The 16,110-nt window shown below is 54.5% G+C and overlaps 1 protein-coding gene across 1 annotated transcript; it reads right to left on the bottom strand.

Moving 5' to 3' along the window:
- Positions 1-303: 303 nt before the first annotated feature.
- Positions 304-15,157, bottom strand: LOC119696481 (zinc finger protein 664-like). The gene is made up of 6 exons (XM_038126209.1): positions 15,101-15,157; positions 14,190-14,930; positions 5,935-6,126; positions 5,071-5,142; positions 3,388-3,459; positions 304-386 (listed from the first exon to the last, which is right to left on the bottom strand). The coding sequence occupies exons 1-6, from the start codon at positions 15,120-15,122 to the stop codon at positions 304-306; spliced, it is 1,182 nt and encodes a 393-aa protein (XP_037982137.1). The 5' UTR covers positions 15,123-15,157.
- Between the last annotated feature and the right edge of the window lie 953 nt (positions 15,158-16,110).

Here is a 16,110-nt window from a genome sequence, read left to right as displayed (position 1 = left end):
GCTGAGTCCCAGCGGAAGGCTGAGGGAAATGCTCTCACCATTCCCTTTGTGCAGTTCCTCCACTATTTGTTTCAAGATGTTGTTTGACTCAAGGGATACCTTCTCTTTTTTACGTTTGTTCTTCCCTCTCGGAGGACCTTAAGAGAAAGTAGTTCCATTTTGCATGAATGGATCCCACAAAAGCAGTGCTCAGCCTGTGGGGTCAGCAGGGACACACTACTCACCCCTGCGATGGGAGCTGGGCTTGTGTGCAGCAACCAGAAAAGGTGCAGGAAATTTCCTCTCTGAAGACACACCTGTAGGTCAAGAGCCAGAGAAGATTCTGTCACCTTCTTGCTGCCAGTCAATGTCCATGATTACTGCTTGGTGGGACAGTGAGAACATACCTGAAGGAGGCCCAGAGGGCTTCAAAACTTTACGCAGCCAATCTAATGGAGAAGCCTTCCCAGCAACCTCATCTAGAACGGAGCACAGATGAGAACATTTTTCAGGGTGTGCTGGGATCCCCTTCTGCCTCTGGGAAATGGGCACTGCAAGGGAGGCGGGGAAGGCTGTGGGAGCCAGATGTCAGTGGACATGGCCAAAGCTGCACAGGGGCCTGGGGAGCTCTGGGCTGGCTCCGGGTCACTCTCCACCCTCTGTGTAGGCCCTGTGTGACATCTCTGGAGGAGAGGCTGGAGCATCACACGGCCCACTGGGACACTCTTACTGCCACAGAGAGGAAATCCTAAAGCCCTGGTGACAACTGCAGCATGCAGTGCCACAGCTGTCCCTGCCTCCCTCTATCCCTCCTGCCCTCCTTCTGCTGGGACACCACCCAGTTCTCAAGTGCAAACAGCCAGGCCCTGTCAGGACACACTGGAGCCTTGCTCTCCCCCTCTGCCCTTTCCCCACCTCGGGCACCCCGTGCAGTCGCTCCCAGGTTTCGGGACGTGTCTCCCATGGAGGGGAGCCCAGCAGGACTGCTCAGAACCCGAGTGCCCTGAGCCTGCTCGGGATGATTCCTCTGGGCTGTGCCGCTCTTGTCCGGGCTGTGCCCGCACTGCCAAGCCGCAGAGAGGGCAGCTCAAGGCTCAGCAGGGCTCAGGCCCAGAGGCACAGCAATTACCTCCTGGGACTGTGCCTGGCATGGCCTCCCTTCCTGCAGCAGAGGCTGCCAATGAGCCACTGCTTCCTCCGGGAAACTCAGCCTGCAGCACAGCCTCTCCTCCTTCCATCTCTGGAGAGAGAAAAAGGGAGAGCTGCATCAGGTGGGGCTGTTCCCCAATGGGAAGGTGGCATCTTCAGGAGGCCCTTCTTCTTCTTAAAGACACTGATGAGGTTTTGGAAGTTATCCAAGCTTTGGAGCTGGGCCAGGGCTCTGCCTTTTCCAAACCACCACCCCTCCCGATCTGCCCGGAGACGGGGAAAACGCAGGGCATCTCGGGGTGCGCATGGCCTCTGGTGCAGTTTGGGCTGGCTGTCAGCTGGTGCCAAATGCCTTCCTGCAGAGGCTGGCCAGAAGCTGCAGCCAGGCCAGGCTGGGAAACAGCCCTGCAGGCTGTGAAAGCAGCAGCAGGGCAGCCAGGCTGCCATGGATCCCTTCCCGCTGTGCCGGGCACGGCGTGTCCAGATGTGCAGCCAAAGCCCCCGGCTGCTGAGTCCCAGCGGAAGGCTGAGGGAAATGCACCCACCTTGTCCTGCCTGTGCTTCCTTCTGTGTTTGTCTCAGGAATTCATTTGAGCCAAGAGGCTTTTTGGCTCCAGAATCTTTGGGCTTTCCTTTTGGAGGACCTTAAGAGAAAGTAGTTCCATTTCCCAGGAATGGATGCCACAAAAGCAGTGCTCAGCCTCTGGGGTCAGCAGGGACACACTACTCACCCCTGCGATGGGAGCTGGGCCTGTGTGCAGCAACCAGAAAAGGTGCTGGAGAAGTCCTCCCTGCAGACACACCTGTAAGTCAAAAACCAGAGAAGATTCTGTCACTTTCATGGTTTGGTGCTGGCGCAATGCCAGTGCCCCCATAAAAATATATTTGTCTTTGTGTCTGCTGTGAGATGTGACTAGGAAGAGAGCAAAGCAGGCTTTAACTTAGGAATAAAGGGGAAAAAACATTATTAACTTACAACTATAGTAAGATAAACACACAGAAGTTCACATGAAAAAAGCATTCCAAACCATTCCTCCACCCCCCCCCCTCAAATTTTTAATACAGTAAGGTGAGACAGTCTTGGACATCCACTCAGATTGCTACCTCTCAGATATTCAATTCTCAGTCTATTATTATTCTTCAGGCAATCAACTCTCATTTCATCAAGGAGAGAGGAGTCTCTTTTGTACCATATTGTGACCTCTTCCTTCTATGTCCAGTGCTCTCACCACTGTGCATGCACCAGAACTGCTTTTAGGGTTCCCCTTTTAAGGATGTTTTGGTCAGTTCCAAAAAAGCGACAGTCTCTCTGTTTCGGGACGCCAGTCCTTCCCAATTTCACCCTCTGGGGCTGAGGGGTTTTGAGAACAGAGATCTTCCTCTCAATCTCTGTTCACACCACTCCTTCACTGCCCTCTCTTGGCTCCAAGCCATCGCCTCCCCCTAAATGCAGTTTCTGTGTCACAGGAAGAAAATGGGTCTGTCCATGGCTATACAAGAAAAGAGTCCAGCCATAGGCCACTCCATCATCTCCTCCCACCTAGGATTTTTTCCAAGGCCTTCTGACATTCTCCACTGGCACAAACTTGCGTCACACTTGCCCATCTCTCTCTATTTCATCTCTATCTCTCTTCCCCTTCAGATTCAGGAGGATCAGTATTTGTAAGGTTTCTCTTACTTAAGAAAAGGGTTAAAAGCTTGGGCTCTGTCTGCCCAGAACTCCCACGGCTGCTGGCTGCCGGGCATCTTCCCGCCGCACCCCTCCCTTCTCCTTCGGCACTGCTGCCGGCACAGGATATCAAATTTCAAGGTGGCAAAAGCACAGGCACTCTCTCTCTCTCTCTCTCTCTCCCGGGAGCAGGAGCGGGGGCTGCCCGATGGCTCTCATCGTTCGTCCACCCTTCCATCCTGCAGAGACCTTCACCCCCTTCTCTGTGCCAGGCTCCAGCCGACCTCACTTAGGCCACATGGCTTCCCCTCCCCAGCCCAGAACACAGCTGGGCAGGGCAGGGCTGACTTCTTCACCAACCCGAACCCAGAGAGAGCTCCCCTGCCAGTCCTCTGCTTTTAACCCCTGTGTTCTCAGGGGCGGGTCCATATTCTCAGTGGCCACACCAGGTGCCAATATTCAAACCTGAGCACCCATTGCTTTGACCACTGCCTCCCAAAAAACTCGCTTCCTTTGCAAACCACAACAGTCACCTTCTTGCTGCCAGTCAATGTCCATGATTACTGCTTGGAGGGACAGTGAGAGCATACCTGAAGGAGGCCCAGAAGGCTTCAAAACTTTACGCAGCCAATCTGATGGAGAAGCCTTCCCAGGAACCTCATCTAGAACGGAGCACAGATGAGAACATTTTTCAGGGTGTGCTGGGATCCCCTTCTGCCTCTGGGAAATGGGCACTGCAAGGGAGGCGGGGAAGGCCGTGGGAGCCAGATGTCAGTGGACATGGCCAAAGCTGCACAGGGGCCTGGGGAGCTCTGGGCTGGCTCTGGGTCACTCTCCACCCTCTGTGCAGGCCCTGTGCGACATCCCTGGAGGAGAGGCTGGAACAGCTCAGGGGGCATTAGGTTCTCTCACTCCCACACAGTAAATCCTCCCTAAACCCCTGGGGAAAAATGCAGCAGGCAGTGCCACAACTATCCTTCTATCCCTCCATCCCTCCTACCCTCTCTCCCTTTTTCCCTTTCTACCTTCCTCTTTCTCTCCAACCCTCTTTCCCCTGGGACAGCTCCCCCAGCCCAGGGGCACATGGCCAGACCCTGTCAGGACACACTGGAGCCTTGCTCTCCCCCTCTGCCCTTTCCCCACCTCGGGCACCCCGTGCAGTCGCTCCCAGGTTTCGGGACGTGTCTCCCACGGAGGGAGCCCAGCAGGACTGCTCAGAACCCGAGTGCCCTGAGCCTGCTCGGGATGATTCCTCTGGGCTGTGCCACTCTTGTCCGGGCTGTGCCCGCACTGCCAAGCCGCAGAGAGGGCGGCTCAAGGCTCAGCAGGGCTCAGGCCCAGAGGCACAGCAATTACCTCCTGGGACTGTGCCTGGCATGGCCTCCCTTCCTGCAGCAGAGGCTGCCAATGAGCCACTGCTTCCTCCGGGAAACTCAGCCTGCAGCACAGCCTCTCCTCCTTCCATCTCTGGAGAGAGAAAAAGGGAGAGCTGCATCAGGTGGGGCTGTTCCCCAATGGGAAGGTGGCATCTTCAGGAGGCCCTTCTTCTCAAAGACACTGATGAGGATTTGGAAGTTATCCAGCTTTGAAGGTGGGCCAGGGCTGTGCCTTTTCCAAACCACCACCCCTCCCGATCTGCCCGGAGACGGGGAAAAAGCAGGGCATCTCCGTGTGCGCATGGCCTCTGGTGCAGTTTGGGCTGGCTGTCAGCTGATGCCAAATGCCTTCCTGCAGAGGCTGGCCAGAAGCTGCAGCCAGGCCAGGCTGGGAAGCAGCCCTGCAGGCTGTGAAAGCAGCAGCGGGTCAGCCAGGCTGCCTTGGATCCCTTCCCACTGTGCCGGGCACGGCGTGTTCAGATGTGCAGCCAAAGCCCCCGGCTGCTGAGTCCCAGCGGAAGGCAGAGAGAAATGCACCCACCTTTTCGTGCCTGCAGCATTTCCTTCAGCATTAGCCTCATGTTTTCAGATGGCTCATGGGGTTGCTTGTGTCCTGTGGCTTTGTTCTTTCCTGTCGGAGGTCCTTAGAGCAAAACAGTTCCATTTCCCAGGAATGGATCCCACAAAAGCAGGGCTCAGCCTCTGGGGTCAGCGGGGACACACTACTCACCCCTGCGATGGGAGCTGGGCTTGCGGGCACTAACAAGCAAGGAAGCTGGAAAAGTCCTCTCTGCAGACACACCTGTAACTCAAGAGCCAGAGAAGCTTCTGTCATCTCTGCCCTCCTGGCTGAGTTTTGGGCTGGCATCTCTCCCAGGGTGAAAGGCCTTGACCTACTCTCAGCATCTCCCAGAGGCTCATTCACGGTCATGGGTTTAGAAGCTGGATTGCCTTCACCAACAGGTTCAGCTGCAAAGAAAGGCAAGACAGAACAGCTCCCGTGGCACTGTAGGAGATTCTCAGGCTGCATGCAAGGCTCAGCCCCGGGGCACAGCCCTGGGCCCGGCCCCTTCCCTCTCTGCTCTTCTGCCTGGCTGCACAGAGCACATGGAAGGACACACTGGCATTGCCCATGGGAGGAGGATGCACAGCTAAATGCTCCTTCCTCCCACTGACAGCGATGCTGTGGGATCCCTCAGGGCTCCAGAAGGGAGCAGGGCAAGGTTTCCAGATTCCTTCAACCATGAGATTATATTAAAGAAATGGCTCATGTGTGAGCTCTTGCTGCATGGACACGGATTATTCTCTCAGGAAAGGCACACAGAGAACTTGCCTCCAGCATTCTCCAACATTTTCAAGTCATCATCCAATAGGGCATCAAGATGATGCAAGCTGCGATGCCAGTCTAGAGGGAAGCAGTGGTTAGAACCATTTCCATGGTGTGCTGGCATCCCCTTCTGCCTCTGGGAAATGGGCGCTGCAAGGGGGTCAGGTAAGGCCGTGGGAGCCAGATGTGAATGGACAAGGCCAAACTGCACAGGGGCCTGGGGAGCTCTGGGCTGGCTCCGGGGCACTCTCCACCCTCTGTGCAGGCCCTGTGCAACATCCCTGGTGACGTGGGGGAACAGCCCAGGGCCCGTGGGCGCTCTTTCCCTCCCCCAGAGGAAATCCTCCCTAAAGCCCTGGGGAAAGCCATGCCCAGCACTTCCGAGGGAGCAGGGAGCGCTGTCCCGGGCAAGGGCAGCCAGGCTGCCGGCTCACCTGCTCCCCGCGCTTGCAGCGGAGCAGCCTGGGCCGCCCTGGCAGGCAGGGCCACGGCCAGGAGGAGCAGCAGGAAGAGGCGCAGAGCAAGGGCCATGGTGCCTTGCCCTGGGCCAGTCCCGCAGCTCTCGCTGCCGCCGCTGTCCTGACGCCGCTGTCCCGATGTCAGCACCGCTGCTGCCACCGCCGCCGCTGCCACAACAGCTGTGCTCAAGGACTGCCTGGTCGGTCGTTGTGGTGCTGTGCAGCCACGGGGCTCTGGGGGCTCTGTGACCTCAGAGCCTGCTGTGACCTCAGCCTGCTGTGAGCCCTGCGCCTGCTGTGACCCAAGAGCCCTGCTGTGACCTCAAGGCTGGGACAGGATTTTTTGGGAAAGGATCTCAAGAGGTTCTGTTCCAGTGAGGAGAGTATGTCCCTCCCGGCAGCTCTCTGAAGTAGAATTGTTTTCACAAGAACTGTGTTATACGGCATTGGACAAATGAGACATTTCATGGTTCTACATGCAACAGCAATGTCAAGTCCAAAATTCAACTCACGTTGGTGATTCCCACTATTACAGGCAGCAGCAGCCCTGCCACACTGACACCAAGTCCCTGCTGTGCGCTGTGCTGGCCTTTGGCCTGTATTTAAAAAGTGAAGGACTTGTTGCCATAGCTTACAAAAAGAACGCAACACAGGCCATCAGGGTAGCTGCATGCTTTAGGGGACACCCAAATGCACTGCACAAACCATGGCTGTCCTCAGCCACTCTCAAATCCCCGTGTGTGCCTCACAAGAGACCCCCGACCCCTGCTCAATTTACAGGTGTCCCTCGGCCCCTGCACACCTTTGGAGATTCCCTAATTCCCTGCACAACGTTTGGGTGTCCCCAGCCCCCTGCACAGCACAGAGGGGACTCAAAGCCCCTGCACGCCTTTAGAGGGACCCAACTATGACGCTCAGGGAGCAGCAACAAGGCTGAGCCATCTTCTGTGTGTGTGTGTTCACCATGTGTCCCTGGGTGAGCAGATGAGGCCTGGGGGGCAAATCCCCACTCTGCTCCTAAGAGATCCGATCCGGGCTGCCCCAGGCCCAGGCTCTGTCGGGCTTGGAGCTCGTCCCTCAGGCTATGAAGGACTTCCTTCAGAGTCCAGCCTCATTCCATTGTTCTCAGGGCAAGCACTTACTGATGGCTTCCCTCTTTTCATGGGCATGCCACTGGAGGCGTGTCGGACAATACCCTTTACTGAGCCAGAGATGGGGTAACTGAGAGGCGTTTTAAAAACTTTTATTCCATTTTCAGTCTCATGAGAAGGGTGAGACAATACAGATGGTATAATTCACGCTATCACAATCAGAAGCTGACTATTTCTTAATTACAAAACACTATAAGCATTTCTTGGCTATCAGCTTTTTGCCACACTATGCTGTAGATGCCTGAAAGCCAATCATCTAAAACTACCCCTCACGGGTCCTACTACAGTGCATCTCTCATCGTTCTATTTCTCTAAAGTATCTAGTCTTATTTGTAAGGCCATTTTGGAAGCTTTTTTCTAGCTCTGTTTCTCTCTTAACAATATCTGTCGTATTCCATGGCATTTCTCAGTCAGCATTTCTTATCTCAAGTTTTGCATACAGATGCATACAGTGTGGCTCTTCAGTCAGGCCCTGAGAACTTTCTACAAATCCATTTTGCACATTTCCCCCTCTCTCTTGGACAGAAAAAACTTCTTTGATGGTCTTGGTCATCATTTGTTGCATAGAGTGAAGTACATAAGGTACTATCACTGACACTGTTATGAGAAGAATCAATGCGTGTAAACTTATTTTGTAAAGCTCTTTGAGATAAGGAGTAAAACTCAATCCTTCAAACAAGTCGTCTACCTGTGACCTATCATTTGTTTTAATTTGATTTGTCAAATCTCTCTGTTTTTGAAGTTGTTTGTGGCTGGACACTGAATGGTCAGATAAGTTCATATAACACAGCCTTTCAAAATCTTCACAACTATGTCTATGTGCTTGTAAAGAAATTTGATGGCAGTTCTGTCGCCGCAGGCCCCCAGCCGGGTAATAATTAGCATTGACTCCATGATTGCAGAAGGCTGATCCACCCCTTTATTCTACTATAGCATACTGTACTATACTATACTGCACTATACTATACTTAAGAAACTCATCTTCTTACAGACAGTGCGACAGAGCTTGGACCTAATTGCTCAATCCATCCAAACACCATCCAGTGTCCAGTTAAGAAATCACCCTTTGGTAAACAAATCTGCCTAACACATTCCACATGTGCACAACAACAGGTGCAGCAAGTGGAGATAAGAATTGTTTCTCATTCTTTTCTCTGATCTTCTCACAGCCTGGCCCAGGAAGATCCTGGGAAAGTTGTGCCTGCTGCTCTCTCTGGAGAGAGCTGCAGCCACAGTGGTTCTGTTTTGTGAGGTTGTATGTTTGAACAGCACTAACATCTGTCCCTGTGTCACTGCTTGTAATGGAAATAGTATTGCCTTCTTTACTCACCTAACACCCTAATTGCTAGAGGAGTTTTAATGCTTTACTAGAAATAATTTGAGGTAGAAATGAAGCTGATGGAATTCATTTTGCAGGGCCCCAGGGATTGAAATTGTTTTTTGCAATTTTCTTTACAATGATGGGCAAATCTTCTTTTTCTATGTTTTCTCTTGGTAGGTTTTTGGCAATTGCTGTGGGGACTCACCTAGGTCAGCAATTTCACTTTTAGGGGACGCTGGGGTTGTACAATTGCACTACAAACGTGAGTTTCTGTACACAGGATGATGGGGCATACCATTTAATTGTGGATCTCCCTGGCACTGAAATTCAGCACAAAATTCTATGGCTAAAGAACCAAGAATTTCTAATTTTTGAGCTCCAGAAGGTGCTTTAAGAAGAGCAGGGGCATAATGATGTGAATTGGTTATGTGATTTGTCTCTGTCCTAGGGTGACGTTATGATGCTTGTATCCCCATTTGTGTGTTCTGTTTGTGCTGGATATTATGTTCTGTGCCCTCAAGACTGGCTCTGAAGAGCGAATGTTTTGTTTTGGGTTTTGTTATCAGCCTGCTCCCCCACGGCTGGCGGGACACAGAGACAGGGTGTGCATTGCGCGGCTTTTGCTTTTTGCTGGGCTTTTTGCTTTGCTCTTGCTCTGGCTTCTGCTTGCTCCTGCTTCGCTCTTGCTTTTGCTTTTGCTTCTGCTCATTAGTTAGTTTAGCTGAGCAGTCCAAATCTTTTTCTCTGGACTGTTTTTTTTTTTCCTTTCCCTTTTTGGAACTACTTGAACCTGCTCTGGACTGGGACCTGGAAACACCGAGAGCTTGCACCTCGTGGCTTGCAGCAGCCATCCCCAGCGCCAGAGAGACTGACAACAGAGCAACCACCCCCCAAGAGAGACTTTCTGAATTTGTCATCCTTTTCAGAGTGGTGAAGGAGTGTTATCATCTGGTATTGTTCATTCTGTGTGCTGGGGGGTGCTGTGCCTGTTAAATAAACAGGTTCTTTCCACTTCTCTCTGAGGAATCCTTCCCGAACCCATTGGGGGGAGGGGCTGTGTGGGTTTGCTTTCTGGAGGAGCCTTCTTTTGCAGGTTTTCTTCCAAATTTGCCCTAAACTAGGACAACATCCTAAGATCAGCCAGACCTGTCAGGTGGCCCCTGGGAGGCCAAGCCAGCCAGACCTGGTCCATCTTCCCTGGCTTCCATGGGGCCCCACAGTGTCCCAATGGTCCCTTGCTGCCATGAGGCCCTGAGGTGTCATAATGGCCCCTTGGTGACTCAAGGCCCTGAAGGGTGGGAATGGTCTCCATGGTTCCATCAGGCCCCACAGAGCCATACTGGTCTCTGGGTCCATGAAGCCCCGCTGTGTCACCATGGCCCCTTGGCTCCATGGGCTCCAGAGGTGCCACAAGGATCCCCTTGGTTCCATGGGCTCCAGAGGTGCCACAAGGATCCCCTTGGTTCCAGGAGGTCCCCACAGTGTCACAGGGATCTCCATGGGAAGGAAAGAACCCAGCCCCAGTGTCGCAGGGTCAGCCACCAGAGGCCAAGGCCAGCCAGCCTTGACGGTACTGGCAGATTTTGCCTGGCAGCAACCCTTGGATATAGGGAATTTGGGAGGGGGAATCCCAATTTCAGGCATGGACACCCGGAGGAGAAGGATGGTTCTTTTCCATGGAGAGGAAAGCACGGAACACCGGTGGTGTTTCAGGGGCAGATGAAAGGCGGCCATCAGAGGCCTGGGCCAGCCAGACCTCTCTGTCCTGGTAGCTTTTGTCTGAAAGCAGCCCTTGGATATGGGGAATTTGGGAGGTGGAACCCCAATTCCGGCCATTTCTGCACAGATAAGAAGGACGGTTCTTTTCCATAGGAAGGAAAGCACCGAGCCCCAGTGTTTGGGCAGCAGGGGAGAGGCAGCCCCCAGGAGGCCAAGGGCAGCCAGACCTGTCTGTCCTGGCAGCTTTCACTTGGGAGCAATCCTTGGATGTACGGAGTTTTGGAGGTGGAATCCCAGTTTTGGCCGTGGTCAAGATGGATGGTTTTTTCCCATAGGACAGTAAAGTCCAAGTGTTTTGGAAGAAGATGAGAGGTGGCCACCCTCAGGCCAAGCCAGCCAGACCTGTCTCTCCTGGCACCTTTGGTCTAGGGGCTCTCCTTGCACTGAGGGCATTTTGGAGCTGGAATCTCAGTTTTGGCTGTGGGCGCCTGGACAGGAAGAAGAGTTCTTTTTATCAGGAAGGAAAGCACCGAGCCCCAGGGTTTCAGAGGCAGATGAGGGCCAGCCCTCAGGAAGCCAAGGCCAGCCAGACTTGTCAGTCCTGGCAGCTTTGGTCTGGGAGCTCTCCTTGGATATAGGGAATGCCCAGGTTTGGCCATGGGTGCCTGGCCAAGATGGATGGTTTTTCCCATGAGAAAGAAAAACACACGGTTCAGGATGCAAAGGCAGACAAGAAAACCACAGCGAGACGCAGGGAGAAGAAAGACTAACTAAAATTAACTGAAATATTAAACTGCGTGCGTAGAAGGATTTGACCAATCCTGTATTAGCTTGAGGCGTGAACAGCAGCACACAGTATAAATATGGCTTGCTGCTTGCAATAAATCAGCTGCACTTGATCACACTGATCATGGCGTGATGGCCCGTTACTGATCCTCCACAGAGCTCCTTGGCCAAAAAGGGACCCAGAACACCCCAAACCCCACCAAAACACCCCCAAACCCCTAAAAAAAGAAACCTGCCTGAATTAGCCCAAAGTCCTGAAAAACTGCCTCAAACCTGGTCCTACATACCCAAAACCTACCCCAAAACACCCCAAATCCCTCCAAACATCCCCAAAATCCTTTAAAAATGCACCTGAATACCCTAAAGCTGCCCCAAAACACCTCAAATCCCTTCAAGCTGCCCCAAAATCCCATAGAAACACCCTAAACCACTCATAAACACCCTAAATCCCATAAACTGATCCCAAATCCCAGAGAGATACGCCAAAATCCCAGAAAACTGCCCCCAAAAATGGTCCTGACCCTGCCCTAATCCGCCCCCCGCTCCCCTGCTACCCCAGGTAAGTTCAGCTCAGCCCAAATCCTCCTTTCTTTATTCCAAATCCTCCTTTTTTTCAATGCCAAAATCTCTTTTCACCCCTAATCTCCTTATTTGACCCCTAATCCTTCTTGTCCTCCGAAATCCTCTTTTTCCTACCACAAATTATCCTTTTTCTACCCCAAATCTTTTGTGTGTCCTCAAATCCCTTTTCCACCCAAAATCTCCACCTCAAATCCCCTTTCCCACCCTAAATCCCCTTTTCCTACCCAGAATCTTTCCCCATCCTGAATCTCCAAATTCCCACCCCAATCCCCTTTTTTTTTCCCCAGCATTGTACCCAGTGTCTCTCTGCAGACATTGAACCTGGAGCTGCCCCAAACAAACCCCAAACAATCCCAATCAAACCCCAAACAAACCCCACTGTGCCGCCAGGGCTGGAGTGGGTTTGGGGGGTTGGGGATTGGGGGGGTCATGGCCCCAAACTTCGGGGATTGGGGAGGTTTGATCCTATAATTTGGGATTTGGGCTGGTCTGACATCTCGGGGCTCAGGGTTTCAGGATATGGGGGTTTGGGATTTGGGGTTTTTTGTCCCCAGGATTTGGGGATCAGGGGGTTTGACCCCAAACTTTGGGATCAGGGCAGTTGGACACCCCAGATGTTTCAAACCCCAGGATTTGGGGTCGGGGGAGTTGACCCCAGGATTTCGGGTGTTTGACCCCAATGTTTGACCCCCCCAGGTTTGGGGTCGGGGTTGAGATCGGAGCCATTCCCTAGAAAGAGCGGCGGGATCGGGATTGGGAACTGGAACGGGACTGGGATCGGGAAGGGCAGAGAGCCCGGCCCAGTCCCGGGATGGAGCCATGCCCACAGTCGCGGGCCCCTCCCCAGCCGCAGCCCCTCCGCAGGCGCTGAACGGAGCCTCCCTCAATCGCAGCCCGCCCCAGTCCGGATCGGAGCCATCCCCAGAGCCTCCCCCATTCCCGGCGCGGAGCCTTCGATCCCTTTCTGGGGCGGCTGCTGCCGCTTCCAGCCCATTGCTGGCGGCTCCGAAGGGCTCCGGGGAGCCTCCCCATTTTGGGGGTGCTGGGGTGGCCCCAGGGCCGCCCCGAGGGCCGAGGGGGGATCGAAAGCCCCAAACCCGAGGGGCTCGCGGGGGTCCGCAGCTGCTCCCGCGGCCAGCGCGAAACAGCTTCTGGCCAATGGGAGCGCGCGGCGCTGGTGACGACACAGTTGCCGGGCAGAAACTCGGCAAAGCCCGGGCCCCGCCCGGCGGCTCCCAGCCAATCAGCGCCCGGCGCGGCTCTGACTCATCAGTGTCCGGGCGGGCCCGCAGCGCCCCGCGCTCCCCGCCAGCGGAATTTGGGCAGGGGGGAGGTGACCCTGGCCATGGGCATGGGGCGTGCGGGGGCAGCTGGGGCCGCACTGGGGGCACTGGTGCCGCTGGGAGCCCCCCCGGCCGCGGGGGCAGCGGGGGGCGCGCTGAGAAGGGCGCCGGGGGCCCCAAATTAAACCAAGGGGGGGTCGGGACCCCCAAACCGAGCAGGAGGGGCCTGGAACCCCCAAAACCGAGCACGGGGGAGGGCACTGGGCACTGGGACAACGAGGGGGAAGGGGCGGCAGAGCAGGAGAAAAGAGGGGATGGGACCCCCAAACAGGATCCAGCCAGCTTGGTGGGGCCGCCTTTAGCCCTGGATGGGAGCCAAAGGAGCCAAGGGCGGCCAATGCTTTTTCCCAGCCCGTGCCATCCCAGCCCGTGCCATCCCAGTCCATACAATCCCAGCCCAGTTTATCCCAGTCTGTGTCGTCCTGATCTGTTCAGTCCCATCCCATGCGCTCCCAGCCCATATTTGATCCCAGCCCAGTTGATGCCAGGCTGTGTGGTCCTGATCCAGATGGTCCCAGTCTGTGCAGTCCAAATCCACAGGATCTCAGCCCATGTTTGATCCCAGCCCATGTTTGAGCCCACTCTGGGTGGTCCTGCACGCACTCCCAGGGTCTGGAATTCCAGTTCCCAGCCAGGAAAAAATGTTCCTGCCCTTGAACTTCCTTCCTATCCTCTCAACAAATTACAATAAAATTATAAATCAATAAATTACACATCATGAAATAAAATAAAAATGAAATATAATAATTTCAACTCTTCCTTACAATACTCTAATAATTATTCAAGCCAAAACAACTATTAATGTAACACTACCATTACATATAAATAAACACATTATATACCAAGAAATACCTTTTGAAGGTTGTAATTCAATATTAATCTACTTCAGATAAAAAATATCTAAAACAACTAACATACAATTTAACACACCTTACTAAAACAATTCCTATTACAAATATGCTAATCACAAAACCAAACACCATCATAATTTCTCATACATTTTAACCAAACAACTAAACTTTAACAACACCCTTGAGTACTCTAAACGAATTAAAATTATTTTTAAAAATTCAGTTGTGGTGGGTGGTTTTATTTGGATATTGGTTTTGGATTGTTTGGGTTGGATGATGTCAAAAATGGGATTTTTATAAGAATTTAATCATCTGAGAAGGAGGCACTCTGCAAACAGCTGACTGAGAATGAACGGGACAGAAATCAGTAAGGGCTTCCCTTACCGGTGCCTCCGTTGGTGTTGGGTCAAGTGAGAGCTGCTGGAGAAGCTCTTCCCACACTGGGGACACTCATAGGGCCTCTCCCCGGTGTGGATGCGCCGGTGGGTGATGAGGGTGGAGTTGTGCCTGAATCCCTTCCCGCAGTCGGGGCAGCGGAAGGGCCTCTCCTCTGAGTGAATCCGATAGTGCAGGAGGAGATGGGAGCTGATCCGAAACCTCTTCCTGCACTGATCACACTCGTAGGGCCTCTCCCCAGTGTGGATCGTCTGGTGGACAATCAGGTCCGAACGCTGCCTGAAGCTCTTCCCACACTCCCCACACTCGTGGGGCCTCTCCCCAGTGTGGATGCGCCGGTGCAGGACAAGACTGGAGTTGTGCCTGAATCCCTTCCCGCAGTCGGGGCAGCGGAAGGGCCTCTCCTCTGTGTGCGTGCGCTGGTGCACGAGGAGATCGGAGCTGGTCTGAAACCTCTTCCTGCACTGATCACACTCATAGGGCCTCTCCCCAGTGTGGATCCTCTGGTGCCTGATCAGCTCAGAGCTCCACCTGAAGCTCTTCCCACACTCCACGCAGGTGTGGGGCTTCTCCCCATCATGGGGCTGCTCATGGAGCACCAGCTCCGAGCTCTGGCTCCATCTCCGGCCGCCTTCCCGGCCCAGGCAGGGTCTTTCCCCCTCAGATCGCCGCCATCTGCCTTTGCAGCCCCTCCTCGTGCGGCATCTCCGGGCCTTTTCCTCCCCGTTGCCTTCCTGCGCCGTGGAGCCGCTCCAAACGGCCTCTGCCACGAGCTTCTGCCCCGGGGATTTGTCCTCCCTGCTCTCCAGCCTCAGCTCCTGCTCTGGGGGAGGAAGGACAAGCAGAGGATGGCATTTGCCTCCGGGCCACAGGCAAGGGCAAGGAGATGCCCCAGGGCGTCCCCGGCACAGGGGCTGTGCTGCAGCCGGGGCCGTGCTGGGCTGGGAGATGGAGCAGGACACAGGGGCAAAGGGGCACTGACTTCCTCCTCACCTGCCTGCGTGTCCCGGGGCATCTTCCTCTTCCTCACAGCCTCCCAGGGCTTGGCAATGGGAAATCCTGGTTTGGGGAAAACAAGGGATGAGCACGGTGAGTTTGAAGGTCCCTCTGCCCAAGTCCAGCTCTACAAGTCACCGGCCACCTGGGCTCCAGAAAATCTCCCAAACACCAAGATTCAGCCCTGGAAAAGCCTCCCAGGAGTTCCACGTCCCTGCTCCCTCCCCTCTGGTGTTCAGGGTTCCCCCTGTCCCAGCTGCTGGGGTCACGCTTGCATTGGGGGTCCCCCTTCTCCTGGGTGCCCACCCTCCCCAGGCTGCTGGCAGTCCCAGCAATCCCAAAAGCTCCCCCTTCTCCGCTCTCCCCATGCAGGGATGCCGGGGCTTTCTGGGCTCCCTTTTGGGCTCCCTTCTCCCCTCACTCTCTGCTTTGGGCTGCGGGGCCTCCAAGGAGTCCCCCCTGCCCCTCTCCGGGCTCTTGAGGCTCCCGCCAATGGCGCCGCTCCCCCCTCTCTGGGCTCCCCACTTTGGGCTCCTGGCGGACACAGGGCTCTGCTCCTCCAGGCTGCCTCTGCCGGCAGCCGCCACCGGCACCCCCAATGTCCCCCCAAGGGGCCTTTCCCGCTCAGCCTTGGACTGCTGCATTCTCCAAACATCCCCCAAAAACCCAACTGGGAGCAACTGGGAGTGACTGGCTGCATGCTGGGGGTGACTGGAAACAACTGGGCTTATACTGGGACCAACTGGGATCATGCTGGAGCTGACTGGGATCATCCTGGCAGTCAGTGCCACTACACTGAGGCTGACTGGGAGTGCTTGGCAGCAAATGGGATCCTACTGGAACAAACTGGGAGTCACTGGGAACATGCTGCAGGCAACTGGGCTACACTGGGACTGACTGGAACAAAAGGGAGGGTGCAAGAGAGCAACTGGAACCATGTGGAGCACAACTGGTTCATACTGGCAGCGACTGGGAGCACACTGGGCTCACATTTGGATCACACTGGG

The sequence above is a fragment of the Motacilla alba genome, unplaced genomic scaffold, assembly GCF_015832195.1.
Source record: "Motacilla alba alba isolate MOTALB_02 unplaced genomic scaffold, Motacilla_alba_V1.0_pri HiC_scaffold_31, whole genome shotgun sequence".
In the NCBI taxonomy this organism is placed as follows: domain Eukaryota; kingdom Metazoa; phylum Chordata; class Aves; order Passeriformes; family Motacillidae; genus Motacilla; species Motacilla alba.
Note: the sequence above shows the minus strand (reverse complement) of the source record. Positions and strands in the feature narration are given on the sequence as shown.

Coding starts and splice junctions, on each gene's coding strand:
- LOC119696481 (XM_038126209.1), bottom strand. CDS start 15,122: ATGCCCCGGGACACGCAGGCAG. Junction 5,143..5,934: donor GCTGCAAGCGCGGGGAGCAG/GTGAGCCGGCAG, acceptor CTTTCTTTGCAG/CTGAACCTGTTGGTGAAGGC. Junction 387..3,387: donor GCCTTCTGGGCCTCCTTCAG/GTATGCTCTCAC, acceptor GGCCTCCTTCAG/GTATGTTCTCACTGTCCCAC.